Source organism: Nymphalis io, chromosome 16, assembly GCF_905147045.1.
Source record: "Nymphalis io chromosome 16, ilAglIoxx1.1, whole genome shotgun sequence".
NCBI classification, from domain to species: Eukaryota; Metazoa; Arthropoda; class Insecta; order Lepidoptera; family Nymphalidae; genus Nymphalis; species Nymphalis io.
This window is the reverse complement of record NC_065903.1, coordinates 7645733-7665267: the sequence shown is the minus strand read 5'-3', so window position 1 is coordinate 7665267 and position 19535 is coordinate 7645733. Positions and strand designations below refer to the sequence as shown.

At 32.5% G+C, this 19535-nt stretch overlaps 1 protein-coding gene across 1 annotated transcript in view; it reads right to left on the bottom strand.

Moving 5' to 3' along the window:
• Window positions 1-18686, bottom strand: part of LOC126774219 (zinc transporter ZIP11) — a 53800-nt gene extending 35114 nt beyond the window's left edge. Inside the window, exons 1-4 of the mRNA XM_050495638.1 lie at window positions 18426-18686; window positions 18119-18353; window positions 13881-14068; window positions 13325-13515 (exon numbers count right to left, since the gene is read on the bottom strand). Of these exons, the coding sequence (XP_050351595.1) occupies window positions 13325-13515; window positions 13881-14068; window positions 18119-18353; window positions 18426-18533 (722 nt within the window). The 5' untranslated portion in view covers window positions 18534-18686. The remainder of the gene's footprint in view (window positions 1-13324; window positions 13516-13880; window positions 14069-18118; window positions 18354-18425) is intronic.
• Window positions 18687-19535: the final 849 nt, after the last annotated feature.

The window sequence follows — 19535 nt, the reverse complement described above, 5'->3', positions numbered from 1 at the left end:
AAACCCGTACTGACGATCATTAATTAGACAGTAATCTTCTAGGTAATGGATCAGTTGGTTGTTTAGAATCCGTTCCATCACCTTACAAAGTACTGAGGTGATAGCTATTGGCCGATAATTTGCCGGGTCAGACCGATCCCCTTTTTGGGAACCGCTTGCACATTAGCTCTTCTCCAAGCCTCCGGCACACATCCCGAAGAGAGAGAAAGTTGGAACAGGTGCGTTAACACAGGAGACAGCTCCGCCGCGCACTTCTTCAGCACAATGGCTGGTATTCCATCGGGACCGCTAGCTTTCCGTATATCATCGGGACCGCTAGCTTTCCGTATATCAATGAATGATTGCATTATTCAGTTAATTATTTAATTTGGGAATGTTAAAAGGTTCGAAGCGTTGTTAGTTGTAAGTAGTTTAAATGTATCGTCGTTTGAGGTATAGAACTTTCTATGCATAAACGTCAGAAGCATTTTTTATCATCTAGTTTATCATGATCTAAATATGCTTTGAAGTATATCGTATATGATATTATATAGTTAAAATATTAAGTTAAGCTAAGTTCCATGTTTTTCCTATCAATAAAGTAAAGCTGAATATATTACTAGCCATTAAGTTTACGCAATCTATCATTTATCCTTAAACGATAAGATTCAACAGTTATTGCACGTGTAATAGCCAATTAGTAAATGACGCAGGAGTTGACGTTCAAACAGGCACCACTGACGTATAATGCTTTGATTATAAGTTACAAATAGTTTTCTAAATACTAATTGTTAACAACATATATGACAACCTAAATTATTGAGTATTGATCGATTATGTTAAATAAAATACTTTGTCAAATTATCGCATTGAATACAATCGGATATAATGTGAACGTAATTCGTAACTTTCTATAAAGTTTTGTCTAATAAAGAAAGGATAGTTTTCATATTCATGTAACAAAACCATAAATATTTTTTTATGAAAAACAAATGAACCCAAAAAAAGACATCACGTCAAAGGTTGTTTCATGAAGGGAATAACTAAAAAACCAAAACCTTTTCGTATTAAGTCATTTTTCACAAAGTCAAAATCTTTATTCAATATAAAAGCATAACACTTATTGTCATAAATTAACAGAATTTATTATTTATTTCAGAAAGCAATACTTTAGCCTAAGAAAAACCGGCAAAAGAAACTCAGCATTTGTACAAATATCGCAAAAATAATTGGCAAAATTTGATTGCTTCTATTATTTGATGACAGTGGCTTTGACACTAATCGTTGATTCTATCGCCAAAACAGCAATATTTAATATTGTTGTGTTCCGGTTACATAGTAACCCCGTTAGGTTACTAACCCTGTACGCGAGTATAACTACAGGCAAAGGGACATAACATCTTAGTCTTCAAGTTTGGTGGTAGTGTTTGTGAGGAATGGATAATATTTATAAGTGCCAATACCCATAAACGGTGGTGACCACCTCCACCATCGGGTGGCCTATTTGCCAGTCTGGCAACCTTTTATCAATAAATAAATAATCATCTTTTTATTCTAAAATCAAATTCATATAAAACAGTGACTCAAAACTATCTCAAGAAATCTTACGTATACATACAGTCAGTGGATGATGCATAGGGGGAAATATTGAGTGAAAATAATCAGACAGCAATGAGTCATTAGTGGACGAGTGTCCGGCGTGCGCCGGCGCACAGGAAATCGTAAAAGCGCATCTAGAGCGCGCATCTTCCGGTACGCTTTCCGGCACCGTGCCTGGCTTTCGCCAAATATCCTTTGCTTTATGAGTTCTAGTTTACTGAACCCTCTATTTCGGGAGTCGAAGAAGCGCGTCAAGTAAGCCTATAGACATGAGAGAGGCATGACTCTGTCTTCACAGACAATGCGTTTTTGGTACAATTGATATATATTTATATATCATTTTAAAATAAAATAAGCATAATAATTACTAGAGTTTTAGACATAATAAATTATAAAAAAAAATATGATATGATCATAGTATATATTATGCATAAAACTGAACGGCTTTATAAAATAAAGATATCGCAAGTGAGAAAAGTACAATCGTTACAAAATAAAAAATGTCAATACACGAGCCAGATTAGAAAGTACGGGCATAAAGAATTCGTTATGAAATAGCATGAAAAGGTATTGTTTGTGGTGGAAGGAGGGAAAAAATGAAAAAGTAAACAGTTGCGCATTCCATCGGCTAGTGCACGTGGTACATTCCATTGGGGTCATGCACCACACGGTGCGCGCGTGCGTAAAAACAAGTGCAACGCTCGTGAATCCGGCCCGTGGCCCGCCACCCGCGCCCTCCCTGTTTAGTAGCGTTTAGCTTACATGTACATACATGCAGTTATTTATTTTTTGCGACAAGCGAAACATCTGCTAAATATTCCGTAAATGTTAATTGGGGCTAAGGAAAATACGATTGCGTGAAGCGTTCGGTGAACGCGCGCCCTTTCCAATAATAATAACTACGTACGATAAGCAGCTATAGTCAATTAATACTTATAAGAGAAAACTTATTCGGTTTCAACTACATACTTACCAGAAAGGTAATAATTGTTTCAAGCTACTGAAAGTTCCTTTTTAGACTTATTTAGAATCGAATCGAATCGAATCAAATATATATTCAATTGGAAAATAATCTTTAATTTTTTAAGCATTTTTTTATTTATGTCAAATATTAAGATTTAAGTTAACTAAACTATACTGTACTACTACTTAAACTATACTTTAAAATATTTTTTTAAATATAGTAAGTTATCTTTTCCAAATTCAAATATTTAACAATGATATATATATATATATATATATATATATATATAGATATTGTGTTATTTTTACAATATCTATATAACATATAAAATAACAGTTTCTTTTTAATAAGTATAACAATTAGTAATTTAGTAGTTCTAACAATTCGTTTTAAAAAATAACTCATAGGTACTATTTATCGAAACAAAAATTTAACTTTAAATTTCGAGTTGCATTGAGTCCTTAGAAATATTCTACAAAAAAAAAAGAAAAAACAAAATCTAATATATGTGTTTGTTGTAAGTCATACGTATGTAATTATGCAAAGAAATTATATCATTGGTATAAGCAACTGCTAATCACTGCTATCTTCACTACATTAGTTATGCTTTTGTTAGAAGTCAGGCTCGCGGCGCAAGTTAATTGGGACTACAATTTTAACAGCCGAGCGATAATATAACTTATATACAATGATATGAGGACTCTTTTCGAATAAGTGATTTAAAATTAATACAAGTACACACACATTGTACCCTTAGTATAATTAAGAATTATACAATTGATTTCTGGCTTCTAATTCTTAGATTAGAATAAATATACTTAGTATTCATTTCGAATATATATCAAATATTTTTTCTTTTAATTAAATTTGTAAGGTTATATTTAAAGCTTTTTTTTTTGTAATTCCGAAATAAACAGAAATAGTCTATCGTATATAAATAAAATTATTCTAGAATATACAACAATAAAAACATAATTTACATTTATCTACATCGCACATAAAACAAAAGCTGTAGATAATTTAAATGTTAGAAATGTATGTGTAACATTAGGCAGGCTGGCATTCCATCCTGGGAAAGCGGCAGAAAGTTCGGCATGCGAGGGTCGGAGGCTTCGGAGGAATGCGGCCGGACCTCCTCTCCCCTCCGCCACTACTCCCAACCATTTATTTCACTTTGCTGCTTAACTCATGTCTAAATGTGCGCGGAATTTCAGACGCCATGCTTTATTAAGCTTTCAAACAATTGGTTCTATAGTTTCTGTCTCACCCTGCATATACGTTATATTATAAAAATATAGTCAATTATAAATGATTTAGTGACGGTCATATTATTTATTATGCTTCCGTGGCGATTTAAATAATTAACTTAACAGATCAGTTGTAGTTCACTATAATCGCATGCCAAGTAAGTAATTGTTTCTGTCTTAAATAAACAATAGTATTAAAAAAACTATTTACTTTTTATTATATATTATTAATATGTAATACTAGACGAAAAAATTGATAAAACTCGACGATAACAAATATACGTAGGTTGGGTTATTTTTCTGAAAACGTGATTGTAGCTGTACGTTTCGAGATTCAACGTGAACATTAGGCGACGAACAAAACGAAATAAACTAATTACACCCCGAAATCTTCAACAGCCGTCTCGGGCAGGAGGCGTAATATAAAATGGACAAAACGGCTCCAAATTCCGTAGAAGGAGCGAACGCCGACACATTCCCGAGGCTCGAATCGTAAATTACAACAGCGCGATCGGCGCCGGCGCCGGGAGGAGCGCTCGTTACGATATTTGAACAAATTCCCGGCGGTGTTAATCTGCATAATAACAGCGACGGACACAAAGCGGTTGCCGACTCCCATTATACTCGGGCGCCACCCTCCGCTCCTCAGGGCCATCCGACCACCTCGGGCTCGCCGGTACACCGCTAGCTCGCCACTTATCTACATGAGTACGAGACACGGTTAACTGCTAACAGTTACTGGTTCCTACATCGGTCTTCTTGGAATATGACAAATAAATTGCTGCAGTGAGTGTTCTTGTGATCGTTTGAGAACATCACTCGTGTATTAACATATTTTTATCTTCTATACTCATTCATAAATTAAGAAAAGGTAAACATTTTTGTATATTTTATCGTCAAAGAACTTCCCATGTTAATTTGTTTATTAATTCTATAGTTAAAAATACAAGCAACTAATAGCAATAATAGATTGAGATGTTAGTTTTCATTAATACTTCTTTGTGGTAAAGGTACCAGATATAGTGAGAATTATCCGTAGAGTGAGATATAGGTCGATTTGCATAATAAGCAGGAAACAACGAAATTGTTAACAGTAGTATAGTTATCTCATTTCCCGCCATCATCCAGAGCAAACGATCAGCTTTTTGTACCCAGACCTGAATTACCACTGTCTGATAATATTTTGTAACTCATATCTGGATGATATATTATTGTTGTTCTTCGCAAAATGAAGTTTATACATTCGTAATTACGTATACTTTAGAAAAGTTCGTATGAAGAGAAGATTCTTGGAAAAAAAAAACCAATTTATTATAGTTTTGGAATGACATACAGTCTATTATAGAATTCCAAGGGAAAACCACGGGGGTCTTTTAGGCATCTCCAGCCCAAGTTCCAGGAAAACGTTGTTCGACGACGAGGTGTTTTATTGTCTACATTTTATTTAAATTGCAATTAAAATAAAACGAGAATGATTAAAGTAGACGAACAGTTTATTTGGTTCTTTTTTTACACGAATAACTAAATATTTTAAATAGCATTACCGTCATAAGCTTACATAACTAGATGGATGAGATATTTATGAGAATATCTAAAAAAAATTAAAGGCAAAACGTAGGGCTCTTTTTATAGAATAGGCGGACGAGCATATGGGGCACCTGATTGTAAGTGGTCACCAAAGCCCATAGACATTGGCATTGTATGGAATGTTAACCATCGCTTAGATCACCAATGCACCACCAACCTTCGGAACTAAGATGTTATGTCCGCTGTGCCTGTAATTACACTGTCTCACTCACCCTTCAAACCGGAACACAACAATACCAAGTACTGCTATTTTGTGATAGAATATATGACGAGCTTGCACATAGTTTAACTGATATGAAAATTTTCCATATACATACGTATTGCTCTTGAGGTAGACAACTGTTTGCATCTCTATTTAACAACAGTAATCTCAAACATACGGAATGTACTCTCGTAAAAATAGCTCTTAATGAATAATTGATATATTTTATATTACTTTGATAACAAGTTATTGTGTGTTATGGTTTTTAGTCAAAAGTTAATAATTTTTGTTTTTAATCTTGCCCGGTGCAACGCTTGATGTCAACAATTAATGCGTAGTGTTAAAATAGATAGGGAAATCATGTTCACTCTAGTATTCTTATTTACTTATTTTTTTTTTGTTCTCGGCAAAATCTAGTTATTGTTTAACTCAAGTTGTAAGTGTTAGTTCAAAGAGCAACCGCCTATTTTTTTTTTTTTTTTTATAGAATAGGAAGGCGGACGAGCATATGGGCCACCTGATGGTAAGTGGTCACCAACGCTCTTAGACATTGGCATTGTAAGAAATGTCAACCATCGCTTACATATCCAATGCGCGACCAACCTTGGGAACTAAGATTTTATGTCCCTTGTGCCTGTAATTACACTGGCTCACTCACCCTTCAAACCGGAACACAACAATATCAAGTATTGCTGTTTTGCGGTAGAATATCTGATGAGTGGGTGGTACCTACCCAGACGAGCTTGCACAAAGCCCTACCACCAGTGAATGTGAGTGTATTTACAAATATAATACCACTTTAATAGCGGGAATAATTTTAAGTGCTTATAGTCAACGATAAATATATATGTGATATTAAAATAAGACCGGCCGAAGGATTCAGGGCGCAATTGATACCTCTAGTGGGGCTTAGTTGTTAAATTTAAAATATTTTTTCAAGAGTAGCTTTTTTTGAAACACTAAAATATACACTAACTAACTTATGCATTCACTAAATAACCATCAGTAATATATAAATAAGATATGTCACTTGTGTCTGTATACTGGCTCACTCAGTCTCATTCTTCGAACCGAAACACTTGTTGTGTGCTTTGTTGTTGATCATTATACAAAGTGTAACAAATAACACATTGTAACGGTTCATAAAAATGAGCATGAATACGAAATACCATTTTCCTGTACCTCTTATACAATAACAAAAAATTTAAAAAATTGCGACAGAATAAAATTTCGTAACTTTCAACGGCTTTAATTACTTTAAACATAGTTTCATTCGCTTTCTTAAGGTATAATATAGTAATTGTGAAAACAATGCCCGTATACACTTTTATAATAATTTTTTCCTTGTTGGATACTTATCGATGCGGTGAATACGCGAAATTTGTAATTATATTTGATTCAAGATGTCGGAAGTGGTGCACTTTTTTTATAAAGTTTTTTTAATGTATTCTAGCAGTTCTGTGGTCGCTTCGATTTAACTTTCATCTTGATATAAATGTATATTAAGGAAAAAAACAAAACTTACATCAAAATTTTAAAATTATGCTTTGATATTTTTAGTTAATTTGTGTGTGTGTGTGTGTGTGTGTGTGTGTGTGTGTGTGTGTGTGTATGTGTGTGTGTGTGTGTGTGTATGTGTGTGTGTGCGTGTGTGAATTCATTGTTAAGTTACAATCGTAGACAGTTAATTTAAATTACATTAAAACAAAAATTTAAGGTAAAATATAACACACGTTTTAATAAGCGGTTAAGTTTCTGCACTGTTTTAGTGGGTACCATCTACTCAGGATATATTCTACTGGTTACTGTTTACCTTACTTTATGTTCTGAAGGATGAATAGCTACGTCAGTGTAGTTACAGGCACAATAGATAAATAGATATGGCTGTGCATAGTGTAGAAGTGGTTTATTCTAAGGGTACTAGTGTGCGAAGGTTTTTATTTGTCAAACGGGTAAATCATTGCCTTCCTTTATTACTTGTAAGTAATTATTAGCAACGTGTTCTTAAAAACTTGTAATTTTAAATTAAAAGGCTGAATCCGACTTGGTTAACTTAATTGCGCCTAAGCCGTTTACAAGAGCAAAGTCGCGCGCTAAAGTTGGTGCCACAAATGATATCCTCATAAATTTTGTGTACTTTTGTGAAGTACATTTGTTCCATGGTTGGTATTTTTTTTACAATAAATATAATAACTGAGTAGGCTGCTTAAAATTACTAGTTTTCGTCCAGTGGTCGAAATTCGACCATAATCATTATTAAAATTTGAGGTAAGCATATATGAATTTGAAAGTTCGAAAATTGTTTTGCCTTCTCTTATTTCCAATAGCAACTAAATAAAAACTACTGAGCTGTATTCTATGCCTATTTATATATATACTCTGTTAAGAATGTTTCACGCCATACAAATATCAAGTAAATTGCATAAAGCAGTTATGTATGCGTTCATCGACTATGCATTTAGATAGTAACTAAGTAACGAGTTTGTATTGGACTACAACTGAATTTTTGATAATAGTTGATAATTATTATTTAATTTATACACCTTCTGTTATGCATACATAGGCTACAATGAAATAGAACATTTTATTTATTTAGAATTTTAGAAGAATATCGTTCTAAAGATATAAAAAATCAATTTAATTCAATCACATTTTAATAATACAACGACGTTTAAGTCATATTATTTATAAGTAAATATTTTGTCAATCTCAAAAACAGGCCTTTTTGAAATTGTATAAGCCCTTGATGCTAGTTACAGATAACTTTGTTTTTCTTAATTAATATATTTAAAAAGATAACATATCCACCTATTTTTAATCAAGCCACAGAGTTATACTTGCAGTTGTGACATATAGCTTCTAAAAATAACAATCAGTTACAAATAGTGACACACGGACGGCTTGCGGATCTCTTTTCGTATGTAACAGAAATAGATGCATTGTCTTGAGGGAATGCCAATTATACTGATCATAATTATAAATGAACAAGATAAGTCAGAATCAGAATTTACTCTGAAATTGATTTTATAACCTTTTTATAGCCTTTTTTTTTAAATATCTTTGAGGCTGAAAGAGGTGAATTGGCAATATTTAACGGTTATGAATAGGTGCTCCGGGGGCACCCACGCGGCGGTATAGACGACGCGACAAATTGTCAAGGTTGACTTCAATGATACGATGTGCCGGCGGATTTTTCAGTGAAATAGTTTCACCAAACGGCGTCGGCGGCGGTGACGGCAACGTCTGCGCCGGCGCGGGTCGATGCCCTCGCCCGCCACGCGAATTGGCTCCACTCGCCGCATCTACAAATGAACCGTCTTCGCCAATTCTAGTACCGCATCTCCTCTCATTATCATCAAACGAAAACATATAATCTTATTTAGTACAGACGAATCTCGATAACATGGTTTTAAAAAAGAAATATCAGTGTCATACATGCACTAAGAAAGATTTTCTATTTATTTAATATAAATATAAGCACTAAATGAGACTACGTACTATATTTTTTCAGAAAGCATTTAATTTACATTCTAGTAAATAAATGTTTCAAAAGTGCGTTATTTTTTTTCAGATAATATAATTTATCACTACTAATAAAAAGTTAATATCGCTCCCAAAAATTGGTGAAGCAGCAGTTCATCGCTTCCCTAAACATTGAATTGTCACATTCGACGATCCACCAGTAATATACGTCAGCTTTAATCAGCACTGAAACAGCGCGTTAAACGTTTCATAATAACTTATTGACAAAATTAACTCTAGCAGTAGGCGTCGCCATCACCATGCAAACACAGTAAGTAGGCGTCTGACGGCTCCTCCATGCCAAACGATCGATGAGACGAGACGATACAATTTCCCAGTTTTTTTCTTTGACAAAATATAGATTATTTATAGCTTACGAAATGGTCCGAACCGTGACAGTTATGACCGTTCGTCTACATTATAAAAGTGAAATCTACAAAAACGCGATGATATTACAATTTGACAACGTTCCGATAGTATTTCAAAACAGTAACTTGTTTAGTCACACAGACTATGTTATTTTACATTTCTATTGACAAAAATAATTATGTTAATTAACATTAAGCTATTGAAAACAACATTTAATTGATTTCAAAGTACTTACACCGTGTAACCTCTTATCAGTGCAAATAGAACTATTTAGATACTACGAACATGAAGGTTTATGTGGCAAAAATTTTTATGATATTTTGTAACCAGGAGAAGCGCTAGAAACATTTTCTTTTAATACTGGTTATCTACCTACTAAGGATATAAAATACGTGACGCTTTGGAATTCGTTCATGAAAATAAATAAAATATAGAGCCTAATCTAATTGGAATATAGTCAGTGATGAGTTCATAGCACAACTAGTTTTATTCTGCTCACGCTAAGTTATCAATGAAATTCCTGCAACGGCGCCCTCCGGTGCCTCGCGTTCCTTCTGACGTAACAAAATGGCGACGCATTATACGTCGAATCATGCGCACAATAGACTTTACCATAATTGGTAATTATTGAAAAACCTTTTTCATTTAAATAATATTTAGTTCATTTATTGTTATTGTAATACAGTTTCTTTTCGTTATGTTTCTTATGTTTATTCTTACATGAAAACACCCATTTCTATAACAATCATGTACCCATTATTACCGATTATAATAGAATAAAAATTAAATACTAATATGGTTAATTGTTTTTAAAAATTTATTGTCGAAGTATAGGAAAAACTACTTTGTTGCATAACAAGTAGCGCCATCTATTTTATGAAACAAGGGACTTACGTTCGAAATTACGAAACTTAGCAACTAAAACAAATGCAAAGCTTTTACGTTCAACCGTTAGATGGCAGTATTAGTGCGCTGTTGTAGTATTAGTGACAGAAAAGAGATTGCGCTGTTCGTTCGTATAAAGTTTAATTTTCAAATTAATGGCGTTTTGCCGACAATCCAAAGTACTTTTTTATCGGTGGTTTATCTTTTTATTGACGTTATCGTTTCTATTACAATAATAAAATTGAAAATGGGTTTTCAAACAACTTAATGTGTACTGTTTATTATTTCTATAACTTAACATGACATTTCTTTTTGTGCCAAACTTTGTTAACTTTGTTAGGTGAAACACGTATACGTGTCATTTGTTAAGATTTTCAGTAAATCAACAATGAAAATTAAATAATTAACGCATCTTATCTTATGGGAGTTTGTCGTCTGAATCGAACCATTGAAATTTCTTTTTGTAAAAACCATGAAATCCTTCGGAATCCAAAATCCGGAAAACGCATAAGGGATTAAACTTTAGCTGTCGCTTTGATACAAATACTTTAATATAAAATATAATTCTACAAAACGATATCAATACATTTTATTCTATTTTTAATTATTTTAATTAATGAAAAGTAGAAGAAAGAAATATTCATACATAGTACCGTAACCGTAACAGCCTGTGAATGTCCCACTGCTGGGCTAAAGGCCTCCTCTCCTCTTTTTGAGGAGAAGGTTTGGAGCTTATTCCACCACGCTGCTCCAATGCGGGTTGGTGGAATACACATGTGGCAGAATTTCAGTGAAATTAGACACATGCAGGTTTCCTCACGATGTTTTCCTTCACCGTAAAGCACGAGATGAATTATAATCACAAATTAAGCACATGAAAATTCAGTGGTGCTTGCCCGGGTTTGAACCCACGATCATCGGTTAAGATTCACGCGTTCTTACCACAGGGCCATCTCGGCTAGTTATTCATACATAGTAGCCTACATACAAACTATAGTTTAAATAATTACGTATTTAAATTTAAAACTTAAATTATTGTAGGCCATTTATTTAGTTCCGGTACACATATTATGAATTATTAAAACAAACTAAACTAGCATTTAGAAGGAACGAAAATGATCAGTACAGTACAGTAACAGCCTGTGAATGTCCCACTGCTGGGCTAAGGCCTCTTCTCCCTTTTTGAGGAGAAGATTTAGCGCTTATTCCACCACGCTGCTCCAATGCGGTTTGGTGGAATACACATGTGGCAGAATTTCAGTGAAATTCGACACACTTAAGTGATCAATCTAATTTAAACTTTTGTTTTTCAACGAGACCAATTTTCTGACACATAGTTGAATTAGCTGGAGGCTATATAGTATACCTGAATGCCTTTTATTTGAACGACTTTATGGAATCAATAGTGATACTTAAACAATAAATAGTGGTAGTATACCTATGTGCACCATTTTTTTCTAGGCGCCATTGAAGTCAAGTCTTTATGTATTTTTTTAAAATAAGCATAATATTGACCTAAACATTTTATTAATAAGAAATAAAAAAATCAATTTAATTATATATATTATGATTGATATACAAAACAATTAATCATTGTTTCATAGGTCATAATTTTTCCAAAAAAACAATTTACATCAAATTTTGAATTTTATTTTTAATATTATATTTTATGTGTATTTAAAAAAATGGTTTAGGAATAAAGTGTATTTTACACATATAACCACATTATTATTGATTTCATTAATAAATTTTGTTAAATCTTTATTTTGAATGTAGTAATAGTAGATGAAACTTGCCTAAAAGTTTCATCTGATTTTATTGTAAACAATATTTATGTATACCTACCCAGACGGAATTTTCCAATAGGCTACCAACAACTAACATTAAATTAAATGGTATTTATGGAACAATAATACATTTTGTGATAAAGTAAAACAGTATACAATATATTGAACTCATTAGCTAATTGCATAATGATTGCTAATATCGCGTCAATCAATTGATTATCCATACATTTCAAACACAGAAAGACACGGTTCTATTGAAAACCTCTTAATAAATGCCTTGGAAAGACGATTGTTGTTTAAAAAAACAAAGCCCGCGCTACAATGAAGTGTGGTTGTACGTTTATAACTCTTACATTAATACGTAAGTAACAGTAACAGCCCGTGAATGTTCCACTGCGGGGCTAAGGCCTCCTTTCCCTTTTTGAGGAGGTTTTGGAGCTTTGTAAATTCAGTGGTGTTTGCCTGGGTTTAAACCCACGATCATCAGTTAAGATTCACGCACTCTTACAACTGGGCCATCTCGGCTTTTTTTAATACGTGCAAAATTAATTTAAAAATCATAAAACGTGACCTCGGTGTCATTGTTAACGACGATTGAAAAGACATAAAACGTGACATTGGTGTCATTGTTAACGACGTCAACGAATCGGTTTTTTTTGTATCTATAATGTTTATAGTTCATTGAATCTACAACCTGTGGTTTAAACACCACTGTACTACTATTCCTATAATGTTTTAATGGTAAATGTGGCAGCTCATGTTATTTTGCCCGTCCTAATCGTATTTTTTATAGTCAAAAATCTTAGTCTAAAATCTTTATTCAATATAGAAGCGTTGCACTTACTTATTGATTGTCATAAATCTACCACCGATTCGGAAATAAATACCTCAGACCTGAGAAGAACCGGCGAAAGAAACTCAGCGGGATTTTTTTTTCTATCTCATTCATTACAATTACATGTAATATACAACAATAGCAGAATAATATACCTATAACCTGGAGGTGATCGTTTCATTCCCAAGGTGTGCAATCATTTAAAAAGTCATTGGTTGTGTAATATCCTTTAGCACACAAGCGTTCCTTATCGATTCTTTTAAATTTCACAATTGAATATTTTTGATATTATTATTATAAATACAGCATATATAGTTTAATAAGATTATATTATAGTTTAACACTGACCTGGCGCTTTGGAAAGAGGCTTGAGAGGAAGAAGCTGCAGCGCCGAAGCCGACGCCCACCGCCAGTCCCTCGGGTATATTGTGGACGGTGATGGCGACTACGAGAAGCATTATTCTCTTCCACTGCGACTGACGCGCTTCTAAGGCACGCGCCACACTGTCGCGACGGTCACCTTCACCTCCGTCTGTTTTCTGAAAATTTACCAAATTGTTTTATAAATAATTGTTGCTGACAAATTTAAATAATATGTATATAATAAGTTTTATTTTTAAGGTGATTCGAGGTGGCTCCTCCCTGGAGATGACCACATCGTTACATATATCATAAATTAAGATCGTTGCTTTGATCTAATCTAAGTTTTCGTGCTGCCGGTGAACAATTCGGATAACAAAGTTAGGAAAACCTCTAAATCTTCTTAAGAACACAGCAGACTTTTGCCTAACAGTGAGGTATTTACCATTAGATGTAATAAATCATTTGCCATTAGATGTAATAAATCGTAGATCAAAAAGGAAAAGGTATTTTCGTGGATGGTGGTGGATTACAATATACGAACCAATGAATTCTGTGAGTGATGGTGACCACGCCGCCTTTGAGCTGTGTGCTGATTCGTTATACAGTCCGCGAACTCTGCCGGCTGTGTCTCCATAGTCACCAGTGTAGGGTTCGATGACCGCCTATTTAGAGCTGTCATCATTTCCAGATCTTCGACCTTCTCTTTTGAATCCTTGGTTTTTGTTATCGCTGAGAATTGAATAATTGTTCCATGAGAGTTTGAATGTTGAAATGGATTTTGTCCGATATGGTGTAAAATAAACTCTGAGATAAATATTAAAAAAAATATTATATTGTTTTTATGTATTATTATAAAATAGTTTATGCCCGCGGCCTAGCCCGGGTATTAGGGGGAGGCAAGACTTCGATATAAAACTACCCTATGTTCATTTCTTTTCATTATTCATTCATCAAATTTGGTTCAGAGGTTCAGACGTGAAAATATACCAGACAGACAAAGTTAATTTCTCATTAATAATATTAGAACATATAGATGCATTTTACAGTCTACATTTTCTCAAAATTATCTGTAACTTTATAAATAAATTAACCTCGTGATAGTGTTACATTAAAACATTATTAGAAAACCTAACTGCCAGTTTCGATGAATAAAACCTTCATAGTTTAAAAAATTGGATAGACGCCATGTATGTTGCATGTTTCATTTGCCCGCATAGAAATCAAAATGAAATATCTGCATATTAATGCATTCATTAAAAAATTAAGATTTAAGCAAACTGTTTAACAAAAGCTACTTAGATTATTTTTGGTTTATATATTATTCCAGAATTAAAAGAGAAATAAAAAGAGAAAACACATTAGATGCAGATTATACTGATATTAAATTCAAATGAATATTTAATCATTTAGAATAATGAAATCACTATAATAAATAAGTTTAAATATGTATAAATGGTAAGTAATATAAATGTAAAGATGTCGAAGGCTGATATACACACAGCCGACCAAAGAAAAAACTATGTACAGGGAACGATTTTAACGGGAAATATCCGTACGCAGTTATTTTTTAGCAAATGCTGATTTTTATTTAGATGACATTCCAAAACATGTTTGCATATTGATTTATATTTGACAAAAATCAAAATCGATGTAATTAAAAAAAATATATGTTAAAGATTTATTTTATAAGAGTAATTAAACTGAAACCAAGGATACACAGGAGTAATAAAACGCCAGATTATTATATACGCATATATACGTACGATAACGTTATACGTATTTCATCTACACATATTACAACTATAGTATAAAGAGCTATTCATTGTCAATAAAAGATAACATGGTCTTGAATAAACCAGCAGTCAGGAGCACGTGTTACAAGCTCCTCTCTTCCCTGATAAGATAGAAGAAATCTTAACGTGCATAAATCTCGTTATTATTTAAACTAATTGTCCGCGTACAGTTGTACATTGATCAAAAATTTATTTTACTTCATAATAAAATACTCCTTTATACATCAATTTAACTTTACATAACATTTTATTATCATTTAATTGTTCCATTAATCTAATAAAATTAATTACACATTAAAAACATTACTGTGAAAATTAATTATTAAAGGGAGAATGGCTTTTCTGTATATTAGGATTTCGGTGGCTACAATAAATTGATTTGATTTGATTTAAAAATTGCTATAACAGCACCAGTTAGCAGACAGGAATACACCAAACCATTTTTTTTATTTTGTCAATGTTTTTTTTTATAGAATAGGAAGGCGGACGAGCGAGATACCAATGGGCACCTGTTGGTAAGTGGTCACAAACGACCATAGACATTGGCATTGTAAGAAATGTTAACCATCGCTTACATCGCCAATGCGCCATCAACATTGGGAACTAAGATATTATGTTCCTTATGCCTGTAATTACACTGGTTCACTCACATCCTTCAAACCGGAACACAACAATACCGAGTATTGTTGTTTTGTGGTAGAATATCTGTTGAGTAGTTGGTACCTACCCAGACGAGCTTGCACAAAGCCCTACCAGTAAATGTTTTGCATATCATTCAAAAAGTTTGCAGCGGTGTTTTTGCCGAATAAATTTTATACACGAAATTAAAAAGTTTGCGGTAATCATTAAAGATTAAAACCATTTAAAAACAAGTAAAGTAAGTAGTAGGTATTACATGGGATAAGAATCGTAGCTTGAGTCTATTGACAGAGTTATCGCAGTAATACGAATTATTATGTTATATTAAATTTTCGAGTAAGGCACAAAATATAATATATTTTCGCTAATAATCCTTAAAAATCTGTATACTTATTTTATTTGAAGACCTTGCTTTTTAAATATAACGAATTGGAACATTACTCAATTTTAAGCAAATTTTAGCATAATTATGAAAGCCGATGATTGGTCAGACTTAACTTAATAAATTATGAGATTAACTAACGAACAGAATTTTGACGGATTCTACATTTTACTGACGAACCGTAAATGAAGACAAATATCGTTGCTTAATTAAATACGACGATAACATCCTCATTTACGAAGTATGAAAACACAAATAATTATTAATCACTCACATAATATTAAACAATTAACTGACAAATCTATATACCGGAGGTAAAATTTAAAGGAAACCAAGTCTATTACTAATGGAGATTTATTTTATTCAGAAAAATAATAAAAACGCTTCAGAGACTGGATGTGTTTATACTAAAATGGGCGCATTTAAAATTGTTTCGCCTATGAATACAGAACATGTTTCTCCCTAGAAACCAACAATGAAAAATATATGTTTAATGTTGCTCATGCATTATTGTATTCTACTTTTATAGACCGTGCCTCGCTATATACCTTGATTCTGCGCCTGAACTCTTTTCGCCCGTGTTGTGTGCTTGTGAAACATTGCAGTCCCATCAGATTATGAGAAAAGTAAATAGAGAGTGCACTTGTATTATGCACTTATGCACTGTACTATTATACCACTAATAATATCACCATATCTGGTTAAATTAATATCAAATGTAAATAATATTAATTGAAAAACTGTATAACCTTAAAGCAAATTAATGAAATCTTAAATCACAATTAAGTAATCTTAAAGTAATCAGAGCAAAGTTTTGATGATATGTTAAATAATTTGTATATCATAAAAAAGGTGATAACAAAAGGATTACATTTATATGTAGGATTGCTTGTAAAACTTCAAACTCTCCATTTCAACATTTGACATTTAAAGTTAATACTGCAAACTATTTTATCCTAATTTTACTAACTGAATTATGAAATTACAGTTTTATAATAATACAGAATAAAAATGTCTTTTTATTAAAATGTGAATGTAAACAAATTTGTTGTCAATGTTGAAAATTTTATAAAGATATATTATAAAAGGAAGGGAAAAATTGGACAAATTTCGACTGCATCAATACTTATATTATTTGCCTTAACTATCAAATCAAACTGATGAATTTAAATAACAAAAAATTACCAAGCTCATTTTTTTGTGATATTAGAAAGCTTAAGAGCAAAACTTTACCTAAATACAAAATTTGAGCTACATTGTTAAGGATTTCAAAATAAATTTACACATTTACAAGAATTGCTCACTTAACTCACCACAATATGCTCAGACAAACTTAAATAGACGATAATAGCAATTCTTGAATAAAAGATTTATGAAAATTATACCTAACCACATAATGATTACACAAAATTATTATTGTACTAATAATGCTATCTGGTTAGCTTCTTGTAGCAAATTAATACTCTAGTTGTAAAACAAAATAAATAACCGGTTATTTTTAGACAAAGCCTATTTTTGTCCCATAAATTTATTGTTTATTTTAATGATGTGTCAGTAAAATCAAAACTTGAATTGATGACATTATCATATATTTATTATCCTAGTACTGTTATTGAGGTGTTATAATCTATTAAGAAATAAAAAATATGTATAATATTTATATTATTAATTATAATATTTTGGAATGTAAATTTGAAGCAGGAAATAATTTGAAAAAAATGTAATGTGTACTATAAGGTCTTCAAGGCAATTTATATATTAATGTACTGTATAATTTGAAGGAATTAATTATTCATATATTTAACAGTTTTTTATGTGTTTATAAGTATATAATATATTTGAAGGTTTCTTGATGTTCATGGTCATGGTTCAAGATATTAAATGAAAGTTTGAAATGATCACCTTTTTTTCAAAATGAAAATATGATTTTATCCCAGGATTAAAGATATATAAAAGTCCACTTACTCATCATCATATTAGTTGAATTGATTCCCAAATAATCTAAAAATTTGTCAGTTCCATATACAAATACAGCTCCAAATAGAAATCCCACTGCTACCGGGGCAAATGCGTATTGCCCCTTATCTCCATATAAGCCAGATGCTTCGCACATTTCAATAGCTGGCTCTAACAACGACCAATATGAAGCAGCTGTCATAACACCAGCCGCAAAACCCAGTGACACATCAAGGAGTTTTCTCTAAAATCAAAAAGTCAAGTTAGAAAAATTGAAGATAACAATAAATAAACTATAGTTAAAAAGAGTACGTACGTGTTTTCCACGTATAAAAAACACACAACCGGCTCCTGCAGCAGTAAGTCCCCACGTGAAAAGTGTTCCTAGGAGAGCCTGCGTCACTGCACCATAACCCGGAATCATTTTTGTATAATTATTTAAGTAACCAATTTCCAAATTAAGTACTATTTATAACACATATTTCAAGTTATATGTTCAATGTAAGTCAATGTTATCTTTCACGATCTTTTTATACCTACACTCCACATGTTTACCGTCCTGACACGACTGACACATCCATATTATGACATTAGTGACGTTACAAATGTCTAATTCCGTAGACAGAGAAACAAGTTAGTTTCTCTGTCAACGTCTAATTCAGAGTTGCAGCTTATTATCAATTAGGAAGATGTAAATTTAAAAATTTGTCTTTTTTTTAACTTACGCCCCAAATACGTTCTTTCACTTATAATAATATTAGAACGATTATTAACATATTATTTTATACTAAAATAAGAGCATTTGCGGATTCTTTCACTAATCAAAATGCAAAATATATTAGTGAGCTTATTATTCTTGTTTATTTTAATTTTTTAATGCAGATTGTTCATAACTGTGATCGACAATAAGTACGTACCCTTTATGTAGAGATACTAGTGCTTTCCGCTTTCGATAGAAGGTAATATCGATATAGAATATAATATACATTTCCTATATTTTAATTTTACGTACACCATTCGGGGCGCCATAGTTACGGTACAGAGTCACGGCATATTATCGTAAATTTTTTTGTGATGAAAGTGCAAATAAAATTAACAATCTCGAATGTGAGGAGCCTACTTGTAATGAAATAAACTGTTACTTTTTTATGTAAAAGGGGGGCAAACAAGCAGGAGGCTCACCTGATGGAAAGTGATTACCACTGTCCAAGGACACCTACAACACCGGAGTGTTTGCAGGTGCATTTTCGGCCTTTAAGAAATGAGTAGGCTTAGGCTTTTCTTGAAGGTTTCTATGTCATAATGGTTCGGAAAAGTCGCCGGATAATATGGTTTCACAGAGTGGTTGTGGCGAGTCAGGCAATGCTTTAAAAATAGCGTTGTACTAGTGGATTTTAAGATATCGACATGGTATGGATGGAATTTA